The 18,979-nt window shown below is 38.5% G+C and overlaps 1 protein-coding gene across 3 annotated transcripts in view; it reads left to right on the top strand.

Moving 5' to 3' along the window:
• Positions 1–18,979, top strand: part of LOC109430908 (1-acyl-sn-glycerol-3-phosphate acyltransferase delta) — a 57,513-nt gene that overhangs the window by 30,303 nt on the left and 8,231 nt on the right. For all 3 annotated transcript variants that reach the window (XM_019707008.3, XM_019707009.3, XM_029866122.2), the window contains exon 2: positions 3,875–4,483. In XM_019707008.3, the coding sequence (XP_019562553.3) occupies positions 4,300–4,483 (184 nt within the window). In that variant the 5' untranslated portion in view covers positions 3,875–4,299. The remainder of the gene's footprint in view (positions 1–3,874; positions 4,484–18,979) is intronic.

The following is an 18,979-nucleotide window of genomic DNA, read 5'->3' on the forward strand; positions in this document are numbered from 1 at the left end:
ACCAAAAATAAGATTTGGGTGAATTATATGCGCTCAATGAGAAAAATGGCAAAGAAACGCGAAATCAGTGACTTAACGGCATGGCATATCGAAAAGGAAAATTACGGTGGCCTTTATGATCCTTCGATCATAGAAAAAAAACTTACATTATTACCAATGGCATCCAGGAGCTACGAGTAGCGCCATATAAGAAAGTCTTGAATTTGCCCGAACGCAACCTCCGTTTTTTTCGATTTCCGAAAAACTATCGATCCGTACCAAATTCCAGAATCAATAGTTATTATAACTTTTGTTTGTGTGCCAATGTCTACACCATTATGCAATGTCAAAATAAAAAAATAAATTAAAAAATTGTTAATCTTGACTTTGACACTACCACGGATACTTTTCGACATTTGCGCGTGGACAAATCACGAGCTAGGTTGCCACTTAGTCATTATGCAAGTGTAAAACTAAGAAAATCAACACTTTTTATTCACAGCCTACTAGGATATGAGTAATAGCTTAAATGCCTGCAAATAAAACCAATACATTGTCTTCACAAGTCAAACTGGAATTTTATTTGACGATGGTGCAAACATTATCACGCATACGGTACACCGCCGAAGGTCAACCAATTGAGCCATCAACTTTTGATCCCCTGCTTGAAGCTGTTTTCAGTTCGCATGAATTCTATTCAACAGCTTCATTCGATGGCAGATATAACGGCATTTCTTGACCAAGTTTGTGGGATTCACATATTTTCACTTCTCCTCGTACACTTTTGCCAACGGAAAAAAAAGATGTATGGATTTTAAACTATAAGTGCATACGTCTAAACGACTTTTAAAGGCCCTTTATCTCTGAGGTTTGCACAGCGTAATCTGCCCAAAACACCTCCTAAAGTGCGACCCGTCCTTCGGTACATCGGCAAGTATGAAATCGAGAGATCCGCAGTTCAACGAACCGAACTTTTAATTGCAAGTCCCAACACCAACCTACTATTTTCCGGAGGTGGCTACTATTACCTACTATTACTCAGGCTTGTCTACAGGGACATTTCCTTCAAATATGTACAGTGTTGAAAGCTACTTGGAGTGCTAATCTTTGAGCTTCCATTCCCAATCATGCTTTTTTTGTATCCAGACTATACGTCATACGTTGTTCCAAAATGGTTGCTTTTGCAGGCAAATCATTTGGCGTAGGTAGGAAGTAAGGGTGACTTGAATGGAAATAAAGCTCTGTCTGACCTGAAATCAATGTATCACATTGACGAATGTCCATGGTATCACGATAAACTGTAGATTAGTTGTGTACCTGATTAAGATTTTTAGCCATGTTGCCAAGGTTGATAACATTTCGTGATATTTTACGTTTCTCTTATCACTGTTGGCTCAAAATATAGGAAGCAAGCAAACGGGCCAGCTTATCGAGTACCGTACGTTGATCTCGATTTTCGATGTTTTTAAAATTACTTCTTTTTCTTCATAGCGTAACGTCCCAACTGAAATAAAACCTGCTTCCCAGCTAAATATTCTTCGAGCAATTCGAGCACTTCCACTGTTTATACAAGAGCTCTCTCTTCCGGCCATTTTGCATGTCAACACTTACCAAATACTTTATTCCCAAGGAATTCAAGGAAATCATTACGCAAAGTTCCTGGACCGACCAGGAATCGAACCCGTCACACTCAGTGTGGTCTTTCTGAATATCCGCACGCTTGTCGTTTCGGCTATATGGGCCCAACATTCAGGGTTGTTACAACAGCGCGGATTTCGCGAATTCCGCGGATTTCGCGATTTTCGCGGATTTGGCGCGTATTTACCTATGAAATTTGGCCCTCGCGCGGATTTGGCGCGGAATTGATTTTTGTAGTGTATATAGCGAAATAATTGAATGATTATCGACACTTGATTTTAAAATTATGAAATGTATTTGTTTAAATTTAAAAAATGTCAGGTTGGGATGTTCAAATGCGTTTGGCATCACTGGTAGTCAGTCGATATAACTAGAAAATATGTTTAACTAGTTATCCCCGGAAAACTTTGTCGTATGCCTACTGCGTTTTTTAACATTCCAATTCCAAGTCCAAATCGAACGTTTCGTTCACGAGTTACGTGATCCAACGTATGCCACTGCATACGTAGACGGATTTTGGAGCGAACGAATGGGCTTGAGAAGGCGCTGTGTGCTAGTGAATAATTTGGAGGATGTTTTCGTTTTGGTTTACGACCATTTTATACAATTTTCATCAGCTCTTAAAAATATTTCTATGAAGAAAATGTGCAACAATTCCTATTTTGTCCTATTTTATTTTTTCATTGCTGGTATGATGTGTATCTTAATTCACTTTCGAAAGATACAAATTACTAAAAAAAATCAAATTTGTTTCCAGGGAATTCCATTTATTAGAAGCCAAAAGAGTGATTCTATAACATTAAAATTAAATATTTAATCATTAAAAATCACCGGAAGAAAAAATCCTGCCAAAAATTCTCCAAGAAACTTTGGAAATAAGCCTTTACAATTTAGGCTTTTAGTATATTTTTTGCATCGCAACTGCTTACTTTTTCAACCTAGGTTTTCCCTTCTTTTCTGCAAAGGCTGTTCTTTCGAATTGCACTTTTCGGGAAATTATCGGCATCACAACTGCTTACGTTTTCAAGATTTTCCCACAACAACAATTATTGTAGATGCAGCAATCTCACTACCAATGAGTGCACATCCACTGAAAACTCGAACATTGTTATTGTAATATAGAAAATACAAAGATGAAGAAATGAGGAAATTCCATGTCTGTTGGAGGAAGGCTTGTTGAATATTGCTCTACTCCAGCAGGCTTTTTCCTGCTCCAGTGAAAAAAAAAAATACATAGGATTTTCACCGACAACTCCGGCAGAAGTTCCACCAGAATTTTCTCGCGGAGTTCAAACAAGAATCTCTCAAAGAGCTCACCTGTAATTCGTCTTGAACTGCTCACAGGAGCTCCGGCAGAAATTTCTCTAGGAGTTCCGTCGAAAGTTTTCCTTGGTAACCCCTCAAGGAGTTCCACAAGGAATTCTTCCACTAGTTCCACCAGGAATTCTACCAAAAAATTCAACGAGAAATTCTCAAGGATTACCATCAGTAATTCCGGGAGTTCTGATCCTAACTCCTGTAGGATTTACAACAGAAATTCTTATAGGCATTCCACCTCGAATTTTTGTATTAGTACCAATGCAAATTCCTGCAAGAGTCCTATCCTCTAGTAGTTCCACCGAGAATTCTTCTAGAAGTTCCAACGGTTTTTTTTAGGAGTTCCACCAGAAATCCCTCTAAAAGTGCCACCGCAAAGTAATTTATTTGAAATAAGAACTGTTTCCGAAGTAAAAACGGGAATGTCTCTAGGTGTTTCTCAGGAAAATCCTCTAGCGTTTTCTCTTGAAGCTCCGTTACGAATTTACCTTCACACTTTCGCGGATTTGGCGCGAATTTATTTCCAGAATTTGGCGCGGATTCAAATTTTGCTCGCGCGGATTTGGCGCGGATTTTTTTCCACCCTTCTCGTAACAACCCTTAACATTACTAATACTACTTAAAATTCAAATTGCATATCGAATATCAATGCCAATTTCAATTGTTGATATCGGTTGTGGCTTGGAAAGTTTTCATTCGATGCAGTAATATTTAGATAAGATTTATTTTGCGATTGAAATTGAAAGGTCACTTAAAAATAACTTTAAAGAAAGGAGTTTAATCAAATAAGTAATTTTCATTGTTATCCACAAATCAATACCGCTTTGCAGGGGTACATACAAATATTTGATACTGACCTTGTGTATTCGATAAGCTTTATTTAGGATTGTTCATACTACAATTACGTTTACTGAATTTTGCACTTTTTTTCTTATTACAGATGAATCTTGGCTGAGTGGACAACATTATTTTGTGTTTACAAACGAGCTACATACTTATATCAGTACATGGTGATAATGTAAGTGTGGTGTGCAGGCCGAGGATAATGACTTCGCCCGTGGCTTACCTTTGAGTTGTTTTCCTATGTGAGCTCGGCAAAACCGTTCAATCAACACGCACAGTTCGTTGTTCCAGTCCGGTTTTAGTGTTCTCGCAGTAACCGCGTGTGGTTGGTTAACCCTAAGATTTGCAACAATTATTTATAAGGCTGCATGTAATTGCGGGAAAGTTGTTTTCAGTGATATCGAGTGATAATAAGCTCATTTAGTGTACCCAGTGTCGCACAAGAAGCTCAGTGTTGCTCACAGTTTGTTAGAATAAGAAGAAGAATATTTCAACAAATCAATACATAAACGCGCAAAAAACATGGCAGGTCCGTGGTCCATGGTCAAGCAATCGACACTGATGCATCTGTGCTTTGCGATATCATATTTCACATCCGGATTAATCATCAACACGGTACAGTGTGTGCTCTATTTTGGACTTAAACCGTTCAACAAGCGACTCTACAGGAAGATTGGATATTATCTGTGTTACTCCTTTTATTCACGTAAGTATTAACACTTTTGTTAAGGCAATGCTCAATTATGTTCTATTTACTTTCATACAACTACTTTATCGCACCAATTGCGATGTTAATGTTACTTTTGCTTTAGAATTTCCACCCAAAACACACATTATCGATAGTATAGAAAACATATATTCAAAAGAAATCATAAACTAACTTCTAAAAATCATTATATGGCATCAAGTTGTATACTAACGCTAGTTGGAAGATATTAAATCATTTTAAAACGTCATTTTTGTATACCTCTGAGGCTTTCCATGTACCAGCATTAATAGATTTTGATCAATGCTTTTTTAATATAGGGTAAGAAATCAAGCTTTGAACTAGTCAAATTGTAATCTTAATTTGAACCATTTCGAAATTCATTAAAATGACGTACTTTTCAGGCAAATGTTGTCCCGAAAAAGATGTTAAACAGCTTTCCGTAATATCACCTGATAACATGGACTTTAAAAGCATTGAAAAAAGCGTTTTTGTCATGGAAAACAGGCAATTGAAAAATCACTGTGATTTCACCTATTTCCCCCCAGAGAAAGCCCATTTTCGGTGCACCCGTACAGCTCATGCATTGCATCACACGCAATAAGTGAATACGTTTAATGAAAGCTTATTTATCGTAGAATCGACCAACCGAATAATATTCCGCATTATTTGTCATAAAATTATCAAATTTAAGTGATTCTTACTTGGAGAATGTTATCTTAAGTTGAACCATTTGTAATCTAAATTTGAACTAGTAAACGGGGGTGAGCTTCTAGTGTTGGCCTGTAGATTGCGCTAGTGGTTGCTTTGTTTACTCTTGGGGGATGAAAAATTCCAAATTTAGTTTCCAAATTCCTAAAGAATTTCGAACATTCTGAGGTGAGATTCCACTGCCTAATGAAAAATAGGTATGCGAATTAGCAGATTCATGTGATTTTTAATTGTTTAGCATGGAATTGTCTGTTTTGTGAGTTGCTCGAGCTGCTGCCGCCAGTAGTTCAAATTAAGATTAAAATTGGTTCAAATTATGATTATGATGGTTCAAATTAAGATTAAAATCATTGTTGATGAAAAATCGAATATTTCAATGAAATTCGGTGCAAATACAAACATAAGATTTTGCCGTAGTAAATTATTTCCATGTAGGAGAAAAAATCACTTAAAATTTGCACTGCTTCAGAAAGCCGCAATTTGGTTCAAAGTTTGATTACCTACCCTACTTGTTATTTTTTTATGCTATTTCTTTTTATGTTAAAATCCATTTTTTTTTATATTCAATGTCTATGCAGTAAGTATCATTCATTTTGTTTCAAATAAGCCAAGAAGAATTAAAATTGAACTATAGATGACGAAGATATCACCAAATCACTATTCCATGTTTTACGAAAGTGACCCCAAACTTTTGGCCGATACATCATATTGAGGGGTGACCCCAAACTTTTGGTCGATGACATCAAGGATTAATTTACTTAATAACTTTTTTTCTAGATTTTTTAGCTAAGTTCTGTAAAAAGCAGTTGAAAGCTAATAGAAAATGGGTCATATTACCGCTCTCATCTTAAAATTTGGTCGACCCAACTTCCAGCGACACTGCCGTAAGTTTATATTCATTTTTTAGAAAATTTGGCAACTTTGGGTTAAGTTTACATACAAATTTTTTTGAAAAAAGTTTCTTTTAAATCATGTTCAAAGTTTCTTTGACTTATTATCTTTTGAATGAAACCTAGGCAGGCACCGAAATTATCTGATAGAAGGTGATACTATCAATTATCTGATAGACCACTGATACTATCAATTTGAGCTACTGATACTATCTGTTCTTTTCTATCAGTGATAGTATCACTGATAGAATGGTTTCTATCAGGGATAGAAAAAAGAAAGATAGTATCTCTATCAGTAAAAAAGGTGATAGAGATACTATCAGTAAAACTTCTATCAATTGATAGAGATAGAAGTTCTATCTCTATCAATTGATAGACTGATAGAAAGAAAATTGTTGGACAATGAGCAAGACGCATCATAAGCCGTCATAAAATATTAAGTTATGTTCTGAATAGACATTATGAAACCCATGCAATATGGGCATTTTCGGGACGGGCTCGAAGAATGGAAGTCAAAAATCGATGTCCGCCGCCATTTTGAAATCCAAGATGGCGTCCATCAGATTTCAAAAATTGTTGTTAACCCATGCAATATGGGTATTTTCGGAATGGGCTCGAAGAGTAGACGTCGAAAATCGATGTCCGCCGCCATTTTGAAATCCAAGATGGCGGCCATCGGATTTCCAAAATTGTTGTGAACCCATGCAATATGGGTATTTTTGGAACGGGCTCGAAGAGTAGATGTCGAAAATCGATGTCCGCCGCCATTTTGAAATTCAAGATGGCGGCCATCGGATTTCAAAAAATGCTGTAAACCCAAGCAATATGGGTATTTTCGGAATGGGCTCGAAGAGTAGAAGTCGAAAATCGATGTCCGCCGCCATTTTGAAATCCAAGATGGCGGCCATCGGATTTCAAAAAATGTTGTAAACCCATGCAATATGGGTATTTTTGGAACGGGCTCGAAGAGTAGATGTCGAAAATCGATGTCCGCCGCCATTTTGAAATTCAAGATGGCGGCCATCGGATTTCAAAAAATGCTGTAAACCCAAGCAATATGGGTATTTTCGGAATGGGCTCGAAGAGTAGAAGTCGAAAATCGATGTCCGCCGCCATTTTGAAATCCAAGATGGCGTCCATCAGATTTCAAAAATTGTTGTTAACCCATGCAATATGGGTATTTTCGGAATGGGCTCGAAGAGTAGACGTCGAAAATCGATGTCCGCCGCCATTTTGAAATCCAAGATGGTGGCCATCGGATTTCTAAAATTGTTGTGAACCCATGCAATATGGGTATTTTTGGAACGGGCTCGAAGAGTAGATGTCGAAAATCGATGTCCGCCGCCATTTTGAAATTCAAGATGGCGGCCATCGGATTTCAAAAAATGCTGTAAACCCAAGCAATATGGGTATTTTCGGAATGGGCTCGAAGAGTAGAAGTCGAAAATCGATGTCCGCCGCCATTTTGAAATCCAAGATGGCGGCCATCGGATTTTAAAAAATGTTGTAAACCCATGCAATATGGGTATTTTTGGAACGGGCTCGAAGAGTAGATGTCGAAAATCGATGTCCGCCGCCATTTTGAAATTCAAGATGGCGGCCATCGGATTTCAAAAAATGCTGTAAACCCAAGCAATATGGGTATTTTCGGAATGGGCTCGAAGAGTAGAAGTCGAAAATCGATGTCCGCCGCCATTTTGAAATCCAAGATGGCGGCCATCGGATTTCAAAAAATGTTGTAAACCCATGCAATATGGGTATTTTTGGAACGGGCTCGAAGAGTAGATGTCGAAAATCGATGTCCGCCGCCATTTTGAAATCCAAGATGGCGGCTATCGGATTTCAAAAATGTTGTTAACCCATGCAATATGGGTATTTTCGGAATGGGCTCGAAGAGTAGAAGTCGAAAATCGATGTCCGCCGCCATTTTGAAATTCAAGATGGCGGCCATCGGATTTAAAAAAAATATTGTAAACCCATGCAATATGGGTATTTTCGGAACAGGCTCGAAGAGTAGAAGTCGAAAATCGATGTCCGCCGCCATTTTGAAATCCAAGATGGCGGCCAACGGATTTCAAAAAATGCTGTAAACCCATGCAATATGGGTATTTTCGGAATGGGCTCGAAGAATGGGATCTAATATGAATAACCCATCCCAGCATCATTACCAGAAACTTAAATTTGGGTACCCGCAAGCAACCCCGCCGAAGTTGGGTGAAATAAACTTATATTCGAGTACTTTTGTTTCTCCGTGTAAAAAGTTGAAACACACACGGATCCGCTAAACAACCCAAATTTGAGTTCTTTTGACGCAACCCCATAGTTTGGCCGTGGGGGCTGAGAATAGACTCAAAATGGTTGTCAAGATATTTCCGTTCATCGCTGTTGAAGTACAGGTATTCTTCGATATAACGTACCCTCGATATAGCGTACCCTCGATATAGCGTACCCTCGATATAGCGAATTCGATATAACGTACATTTTGCTTCGATATAACGTACGCCATTGAAAAATTTCATTTTTTCCAGTAATAACCACCAGATAATCTACGAAATCACTCAAATCAATGCTGTGTTGCAGCATTAGCTTTGTTACCCAAAATTAGCGCAATTTGAGGAAAAAAATTGTGTACGTTATATCGAAGCACAGAAAACGAAATGAGTTTTTCGTGAAATCCCATGTTTTTCATTATTGTTTTTGTGAATTTCACCGAAATCATTATTTGGGGTTGATTTCACGTCGAATACATCAAAACTAGCGTAAAAAATATAAAAATTTTGTCTGCTTCGATATAACGTACACTTCGATATAACGTACAAAGAGAAAAGTTTTTTGTACGTTATATCGAAGAGTACCTGTATCTTCATCGATCTGTCATAGCTCCTACAGCTACTGTTCTTATGTAGTTCCACATGACAGAAAAAGTTCAGAACAAGTCAAACAAGACATGAAAAGGTGCACTGGGTCACGTGGAAAGCAAGGAAAATTATAAAAATGGTTATGATACCATTGTATTTAATTTTGCAACGACGATGCATTAAAATTTCCACCATCCATTCCGAAAATACCCATATGGATGAATTGCATAAGTTTTCATAGATTTTTTGTGTCAGACGGTCGCCATCTTGGATTTTAAAATGGCGGCAGACATCGATTTTCGACTTCTACTTGTCAAGCCCATTCCGAAAATACCCATATGTATTGCATGACTTTTCATCGATTTTTAAAATCAGACGGCTGCCATCTTGGATTTCAAAATGGCTGCGGACATCGATTTTCGACTTCTACTCTTCGAGCCCATTCCGAAAATACCTATAGTGCATGCGTTTACAACAATTTCCGAAAGCCGATGGCCGCCATCTTGGATTTCGAAACGGCGGCGGACATCGATTTTCGACATCTACTCTTCGAGCCCGTTTCGAAAATACCCATATTGCATGAGTTTTCATCAATTTTCAAAATCAGGCGGCCGCCATCTTGGATTAAAAAACTGCGGCGGAAATCGGTTTTCGACTTCTTCTCGACGAGCCCGTTCCAAAAATACCCATATTGCATGGGTTTACTACAACTATTGAAATCCGATGGCCGCCATCTTGGATTTCAAAATGGCGGCGAACATCGATTTTTGGCTTCTACTCTTCGAACCCATTCCGAAAATACCCATATTGCATGGGTAGGTTTACAACATTTTTTGAAATCCGATGGCCGCCATCTTGGATTTCAAAATGGCGGCGGACATCGATTTTTGGCTTCTACTCTTCGAGCCCGTTCCGAAAATACTCATATTGCATGGGTTAACAACAATTTTTGAAAACTGATGGCCGCCATCTAGGATTTCAAAATGGCGGCGGACATCGATTTTCGACATCTACTCTTCGAGCCCGTTCCGAAAATACCCATATTGCATGGTTTTCTATCGATTTTCAAAATCCGATGGCCGCCATCTTGGATTTAAAAATGGCGGCGGACATCGATTTTCGACATCTACTCTCCGAGCCCGTTCCAAAAATACCCATATTGCATGGGTTCACAACAATTTTGGAAATCCGATGGCCGCCATCTTGGATTTCAAAATGGCGGCGGACATCGATTTTCGACATCTACTCTTCGAGCCCGTTCCGAAAATACCCATATTGCATTGGTTTCTATCGATTTTCAAAATCCGATGGCAGCCATCTTGGATTTCAAAATGGCGGCGGACATCGATTGTCGACATCTACTCTTCGAGCCCGTTCCGAAAATACCCATATTGCATGGGTTCACAACAATTTTGGAAATCCGATTGCCGCCATCTTGGATTTCAAAATGGCGGCGGACATCGATTTTTGGCTTCTACTCTTCGAGCCCGTTTCAAAAATACCCATATTGCATGGGTTTACAAGAATTTTGGAAATCCGATGGCCGCCATCTTGGATTTCAAAATGGCGGCGGACATCGATTTTCGACATCTACTCTTCGAGCCCGTTTCGAAAATACCCATATTGCATGGGTTTCTATCGATTTTCAAAATCCGATGGCAGCCATCTTGGATTTCAAAATGGCGGCGGAACTCGTTTTTTGGTATCCGGAAGATAAAAATTGTTGATTAAAACCAATATTTCATTTTAGGTTAATATTTTTTTATTCAATTTTTCCCACTATGCGGAAGATTTATGTTCCGGTTTTGCTATCAATGATAGGATAGATAGAGATAATGATAGAATTTTTTTGATAGTATCTTTTTTCTAAAGATAGATGATAGAGATAGACCACGTCTATCCTTGATAGTAAAAATGCTGATAGTATCAGTAACCTTCTATCAGCTGATAGAGATAATTATTTTATCTTCTATCCATCAGTTTAAAAAAATTGATAGTATCTCTATCAGTGCCCCTACTGATAGTATCAGTTGATACTATCAAAAGATAGGAGTGATAATGATAATTGATAGAGATAATTTTGGTGCCTGAACCTAGGGTTTTGAAATCGGACGCAAATTGGCGGAGATATGGGCCTAAAAAAATGACATGTTTTTGAGAGGGTGACCCCAAACTTTTGAACGGGAGTGTATGTATATTTTTTTAATTGAATTTGCACCATTATTAAAATGTTAGCCGTTGCCCGTGACTGGATGAAAAGTTATGATTTGAAAACATAATTATTATTATAGTATTAAATGGAATAGCTATCAGGCTTGGGATTGATCACCGTTAGTGGTCATATTCAAATAACGAATGATAGTTTGGCGTCTTCAGTATCGTGCAATCGCAATAGGCTCATGAAATCATAAAGTACGTTGCCCGAGAACTTGTTGTGTAGCGAACATGTATTGGACGACGACGTTCAGTTACCATAGAGAAAGAGCGGCTGTTCGAGTCCGTATGAAGTTGATCATCAATATTAACTTCTTTTCTCGATCAGCCTAGATAGCTGTGTAGTGTCGGTAGCGATTGTCTCAATTGGCTAAGAATAACACTACGGACCGCCTGTTCCGGTGGTAAGAATCCACCAACAGGTGACCCCTAATTCATGGTGTGATGCGGCTTTATGCTTACCGTGCCTAGGAATGAATGGCTAGGGGGGTCTAATAAAAACCTAACCGCTAACGGAGCCTGTGGAGTACCAGGGCGCCCTCCACAGTATGTAGCCCTTACTGCGCTAACCGGAGCAATGATGCAGTGGACCTTGTGTTTCTCCGAGACAATCAGCTGCCCTTCTTTAGTTTCACTTGAGGCTAAATAAGGGCGGGATTATGAAGATGTTGTTAATTAGTTTAAATTTTCACCTATATGGTTTCGCATTATGCGATTTACACAGTGTATTCTGTGTATCCTCGCCTTTGGCGTTTTCCAATCGATACCGATTTGGTTCTTTGTTGTGCTGTTGTTGCGAAGAGTTTAATCTTACCTAGTTTGGGTAGTGGCTACGGTTAAGATAGCTCAGATCAATCTTCAGCATAAAAGAACAGCAACGATCAATCTTTGCAGACTTATGCAAAATGGTACAGCCCAAGTGGCCTTGGTACAAGAACCTTACTTTCGTAAGGGAAATTTCTATCTAGGAAACCTTGTGAACCCGGTGTTTGCCACTTTCAGTAAACATGAAATGGCAAACTCGCGTGTCATGCCTCGAGCCTGTGTGCTTGTCAACAACGCAATAGTTGCTACACTCATCTCTGAACTAACCACCAGAGATGTATGTGCTATCACAATTGATGTATCTGTTGGAAACCTCAACAGGAAATACGTCTATTGTTCTGTGTATTTACCGCATGATGAACCATCCCCTACGGATGCTTTCAAACAAGTCATCGCATACTGCACTTCAAAAGGCCTTCCGCTAATTGTTGGCAGTGATGCTAATGCTCACCATATCATCTATGGCAGCTGAGGAATTCCACGGAGTCATGTCAGTCGATCCTGAGCGACCATTTCAAAAATATCTGAAACTTTGCACAGTTTTTTAATTTCATATAAATCGCCATTTTTTGATATTAAACCTTCATATTCACTCACGACTAACTTTTCAAAAGGGTGTATGCGAAAATAGTTCTAAAATATTCTAAAAGCTGTACAGCAAAAACGGATTGTTCGATTGTTATAAATTTTTCAGCAAAGTTAGATAACTAAATGATGATTCCTTAGAAAATATACACTGTAAAAAATTTCTTTTTCTACTTTGAAAAAATATGATCTTTGTCACAAAAACTCAAATATCTCAAAACCCTATCTTTTTACCAACTTCAATTTTTTAGGGGAAATGGCCCATTATATCAGCTATCTACCATAAAATTTTGGTGATGGTAAACTGATAAACAAAAAAGTTATGACATTTCAAACATTTCACAATTTTTACATTTAGTAACAAAAAAAAATTTTTTTCTGTGTAAATTATTTCGAGAATTATATTTTGATGCTGATTTTATTGTAAAGGCTACCGCCTGAATTAAACAAGTTGTTTTCATGATACTTTAGTTTGATTATTCGTAATTACTATAGTATCTATTTGAAACTTGGACGCGATCCAGTGTTGTGATCAAAAATATTAAGATTGTCATACTTTTTATTGTACGTGACTGGTGAAAAAATCCCTTGATAGTGTTGAAAAGCTGTTGATTATAAGAAAAATGGAACTGAATTTATTTTTAAGACAAAAGCTGTATAATAAAAGTTTTATATACGCGTATACGTCTAGTTTATCCGCAAAATAAATCCCTCTTACACACTTATTTCTGAATTGCCTGTTCGGTACTTTTTTGACGAGATTATAACAGCAGTACGGTCTCGGTAGTTTCGATAATCGATTTTACTGAGGCTCAGTAAAACAACTGTCAAAATCGTATGGAAAAGGTAAACAATGCATTTTTGCTGAACGAGTTCGGTGCTCAGCAGTTTTAATCTCGTCAAAAAATTACCGAACTCGGTAATCAAAATTAAGTGTGTAGAGAACAGACTTTATGATCGGAAGAATGCGAGTAACTTCAACAACAACAAATGCATAAGAGGTACATACCACAGACAAACAGACGAAACGCCTAGAACAATTTTAGTGAAAATTCATCGCACAGTTCACACTATCACCACCTGGTGGAAATGTTTCACGAAACACTGCGTTGTGCAATATCGTCATCAGAAGGCGCTAGTGTGAAACGTCAAACGCAAAGAAAAACGATGGGCGCTCTTCTTGTTATGAAAGCCACAACCAAGATTCAAAATGATTGTTGAAGGCGTGGTCAATGAAAATTTCGCCAGTGTTACGTTTGTTTGTCTGTATACATACCTGACAATGCTCACGAAAAAAACAAAAAAATACTACCGCTATGAATATTAAAAATTGTATAGTATTTTTTTTCTTCAGCCACCAACACCAAACAAGTAAGTTAAAATTAATAAGTGATTTTGTTTATTATAATCTAACGAACAAGATGAACAGTCGCTTTCTCAAAGGTCTTCAACTCAACGCTCTCTTGTAGACCGTTTGATGAAAAAAAATGTTCAAAAGAGTTACGAAATCTCACCGAAAGCACCATAGATAAACTGAAAGAGACTGGTTATGCCCAAATGTCCACATTGTGTACAAAATTACGCATTTGCACGTCCTGCCGTCTAGAATTTGACAAACGAGCCATCTGTATATCATCGGTAAAGCAGGGCGCAGGAAGTTCGAAAACGACAACAACTGAGAAATTGCCATCAGCGACATCTGTTTAAACAATTTAATTACGCCCCTTTTCAAACATGCCCTGTAATATTCTTCAACATCTATACCCATTTCAATATTTTTAACGTTGCAAAACACGCTTTCAACATTCATCTTGAAGAAGAGGGAAAACACTTGTCCTCAAATGTAACAGCAAATTAATGAATAAACGACTAATGCGCGGAGGGCGTGATAAAATCGGAACATTACTGTACATAGTATATTATATGTATATATAATATATAATAAAAACAACTTGTTTTACTCACGCAAGGCCATTAACAATAAAATCAGCATCAAACTTCAATTTCCGGCCGAAATAATTTAAACTAAAAAAAATTATTACTAAATGTGAAAATTGTGAAATGTTTGAATTGTCATAACTTTTTTGTTTATTTTCATGGTAGATTGCTAATACAATGGACCGTTTTCTCTAAAAAATTACGTTGGTAAAAAGATAGGGTTTTGAGATATTTGAGTTTTCGTGACAAAAATGATATTTTTTAATGTTAAAAAAGATTTTTTTCACAGTGTATATTTTCTTAGGAATCGCCATTTAGTTATCTAACTTTGCTGAACAATAAAATCAGCATCAAATCGCGATTCCCGGCCGAAATAATTTACACAGAAAATTTTTTTTTACTAAATGTAAAAATTGTGAAATTTTTGAAATGTTATAACTTTTTTGTTTATTAGTTTACCATCACCAAATTTTTATGGTAGATTGCTAATACAATGGACCGTTTTCCCTAAAAAAATCAAGTTGGTAAAAAGATAGAGTTTTGAGATATTTGAGTTTTTGTGACAAAAATGATGTTTTTCAATGATAAAATAGATTTTTTTTCACAGTGTATATTTTCTTAGAAATCACCATTTAGCTATCTAACTTTGCTGAAAAATTCATAACAATCGAACAATCCGTTTTTGCTGTGCATATTTTTGAATGTTTTTGAACCATTTTCACATACACCCTTTTGAAAAGTTAGTCGTGGCTCTAAATAAAAATTTGATATCGAAAAATGGCGATTTAGATGGAACTGAAAAACTGTGCAAAGTTTCAGTTCAATAGAAAATCATGAATTAAAAATTTTCCTTAATTTTGATGCTGTTGCTTGGAATCGCTCAGCTCAGACATTAACTTGAGAGGCTCCAGTTTGATGGAGTACTTAAGTAGTACAGATCTTGCATTACTTAACATAGGCAACCGCCCAACCTTCATGGTATCTGCTAGAGAGGAAGTGTTAGATATAACGCTTTGCTCTAGCAGAATTAGTCACGAGCTGACCAATTGGCATGTGTCAGATAAAGAATCTTTATCTGACCATCGCTACATCTTTTTTGAACATTTAAATGTTACTTCGCAAACATTGCGTTTCAGGAATCCTCGGTCAACAAACTGGGATCTCTATACTGATTTGGTTGCAGCCAAATTTCATGGATATTCGCCATCCATTGACACTCCAAGTGATTTAGATGATGTCGTTGATACTACAACGACCTTCATCATGGAAGCTTTTGAAGAAGCATGCCCTCTACGGTCTGTGAAGATCACAAGAGGAACCCCTTGGTGGAACTCTGATCTGGCGAAACTCAGGAAACAATGTAGAAAGAGTTGGAACAGACGACGTTCGGCTGGTTCGGAGGCTTTCAGGTCGGCTCGCAATGCCTACAGGAAAGCTCTCCGGTCTGCTGAACGATCCGGCTGGAAAAACCTTTGTACAAATGTTTCCAGCTTGAGTGAAGTCAGTCGGTTAAACAAAGTCCTTGCGAAATCTAAGGATTTCCGGGTGAACGAACTTCGTTTGCCAAATGGCGATCTGACTTCTTCTGATGAGGAAGTTCTGGAATGCTTATTCAGCACACACTTCCCTGGATGTGTGGATATTACATCTTCGGATGATCCTGATGTCTTTTCTTGTAGTTATGATTCTTTAGCTTCGGCTCGGAGTATTGTAACTATAGAATCGATTGAGTGGGCTCTTAATAGCTTTGCTCCTTTCAAATCTCCTGGGGCAGATGGGATTTATCCTATTTTGCTTCAGAAGGGATTTGATTATTTCAAACATGTTTTGAAAAAACTACTTGTTTGCAGTTTTGCTACAGGGTATATTCCCAAATCCTGGAGGGATATTACTGTAAAGTTTATTCCGAAAGTGGGTCGTGCGTCGTATGAAGAAGCAAAGAGTTTCAGACCTATCAGTTTTACCTCTTTTCTTCTGAAATGCTTAGAACGCATTGTGGATCATCACATCCGTGATGTTCATCTGGCCAACGTGCCTCTTCATGTGAACCAACATGCCTACCAATCTGGTAAGTCCACTGTGACTCTTTTACACAAGGTTGTTTACGATATCGAGAAAGCATTCGCTCAAAAACAAACTTGTTTGGGTGTTTTCTTAGATATCGAGGGTGCCTTTGACAACGTGCCTTTCGATGCCATATTGGAAGCCGCACGGAGTCATGGTATATCTTCCAATGATTTCCAATTGGATTCACCAAATGCTCAAAAACCGATATCTCTTCTCGACATTGCGTCTAGCAGGGATTAGGAAATTGAGTGTTTGTGGATGCCCCCAAGGGGGAGTCTTATCACCGCTTTTGTGGAATCTCGTAGCAGATACGCTATTGAGGCAACTCAATAATAGCGGTTTTCCTACTTATGGTTTTGCCGACGACTACCTAACATTGTTAGTTGGTATGTGCATCAGCACCCTTTTCGACCTGATGCAAAACGCCCTTCAGGTAGTTGAGGGTTGGTGTCGCCAATATGGCCTTTCGGTTAATCCGAGTAAAACATCTATTGTTCTTTTCACGGAAAGGCGAAACCGTAATGGCGTTCGACCTTTGCGTCTCTTTGATTCTGAAATCGATGTGACTGAACAGGTAAAGTACGTTGGAGTCATTCTTGATTCCAAGCTTTCCTGGACACTTCACATTGAGTTCAGAATCAAGAAAGCTTGTATGGCCTTCGGGCAATGCCGGCGTACTTTTGGTACAACTTGGGGTCTAAAACACAAGTATATCAAATGGATTTACACAACTGTGGTTCGGCCAATATTGGCTTATGGGTGTCTTGTGTGGTGGCAAAAGGGTGAAGTGAGAACGGTCCAATCAAAATTAGGTCATCTCCAAAGGATGTGCTTAATGGCGATGTCTGGAGCGTTCTCTTCAACTCCTACGGCAGCGCTAGAAGTTCTCTTTGACGTTGCCCCATTACACATTCATCTCAAACAAGAAGCCCTTTCTTGCACTTACCGGTTACGGGTACTCGGTCTACTAGAGGAAACTCCTGTGAACCGCACATCAACACACACCTCGTTGTTTCCACTTTTAGTGAATTGGGACAAAATTGTCCTTGCTCCAAGTGATCTTACAATTGCTTGTAATTTTCCATATAGGACATTTTCCACGAAATTCCCTTCCCGGGAAGAGTGGACATCTGGTTATCTGGAAAGAAGTATTTCAGACGGCATCGTATGTTACACTGATGGCTCCCTTCTCGAAGGTCGAGCAGGTGCTGGTGTTTATTCTCGTGAGCTAAGGCTGTATCAGTCTTACTCACTTGGTAGACACTGCACCGTTTTTCAGGCCGAAATCTTTGCTCTTATGTGCGGAGTGCAATCAGCACTTCAGCAGCACGTAATGGGCAAAGTAATATACTTCTGTTCAGATAGCCAGGCTGCTATTAAAGCACTTGCTTCGGCCAACTCCAGGTCGAAGATAGTTATCGCTTGTCGAACTCAAATCGAGGAGCTGAATTCAGCAAACGCTGTTCACCTTCTATGGGTACCTGGTCATTCTTCCATCGCTGGAAATGAATTGGCTGATGAGTTAGCTCGCTCTGGAGCATCACATGACTTCATTGGCTCTGAGCCAGCTATTCCGATATCGAAATGTTGGATTAAGCTTCAGATTCACTCCTGGGCTGTCATTCAACACAGACAATATTGGAATAGTTTGGAGTCATGTCGTCAAACCAAATTGTATAGTGCTGAGCCATCTCTACGGGTGGCGAAGTATCTAACTAATCTGTCTAAGCAGAATTGCAGCATGTTGGTCAAAGCATTGACTGGCCACTGCCGACTCAGCTATCACATGGCGAATATTCAGCAAGCTGATTCATTTGCCTGTGATAGCTGTGAATCCGATTATGGAACTTCGTATCATTTGATATGTAACTGTCCAGTTTTCGCGCAACTGCGTTTCCGAGTATTCGGTAAACACTTATTAAGTGAAACTGACTTCAGAAACCTGAATCTTCAGGATATTCTGTTGTTCTTAACCCGCTGTGGTAAAGAGCTATAGGCTCTCTTTCGCTTTATGCGTTATTACAGTGCCCTTTTCAGGGCGCTGTTTGAACCCATTGTGGTACGCTTGTGCGTTAGTACCCTCTTCCAGGGTATTTTTCCTATTTCCCTACCTGTCCCTATCCCCATCCAAATCCTTTTTCCTTCCTTTTCCCTCAGGTAGATGATGAAATAGGCTGTTATTTTGGCGATGGCACAAATGTCCCAAATGGAGGATAACGTGCCTCTGGAGCCGGCCTTCTGATACCTACCACTATGCGGAAGATTTATGTTCCGGTTTTGCTATCAATGATAGGATAGATAGAGATAATGATAGAATTTTTTTGATAGTATCTTTTTTCTAAAGATAGATGATAGAGATAGACCACGTCTATCCTTGATAGTAAAAATGCTGATAGTATCAGTAACCT

This window comes from Aedes albopictus, chromosome 2 (genome assembly GCF_035046485.1).
Source record: "Aedes albopictus strain Foshan chromosome 2, AalbF5, whole genome shotgun sequence".
Classification (NCBI taxonomy): domain Eukaryota; kingdom Metazoa; phylum Arthropoda; class Insecta; order Diptera; family Culicidae; genus Aedes; species Aedes albopictus.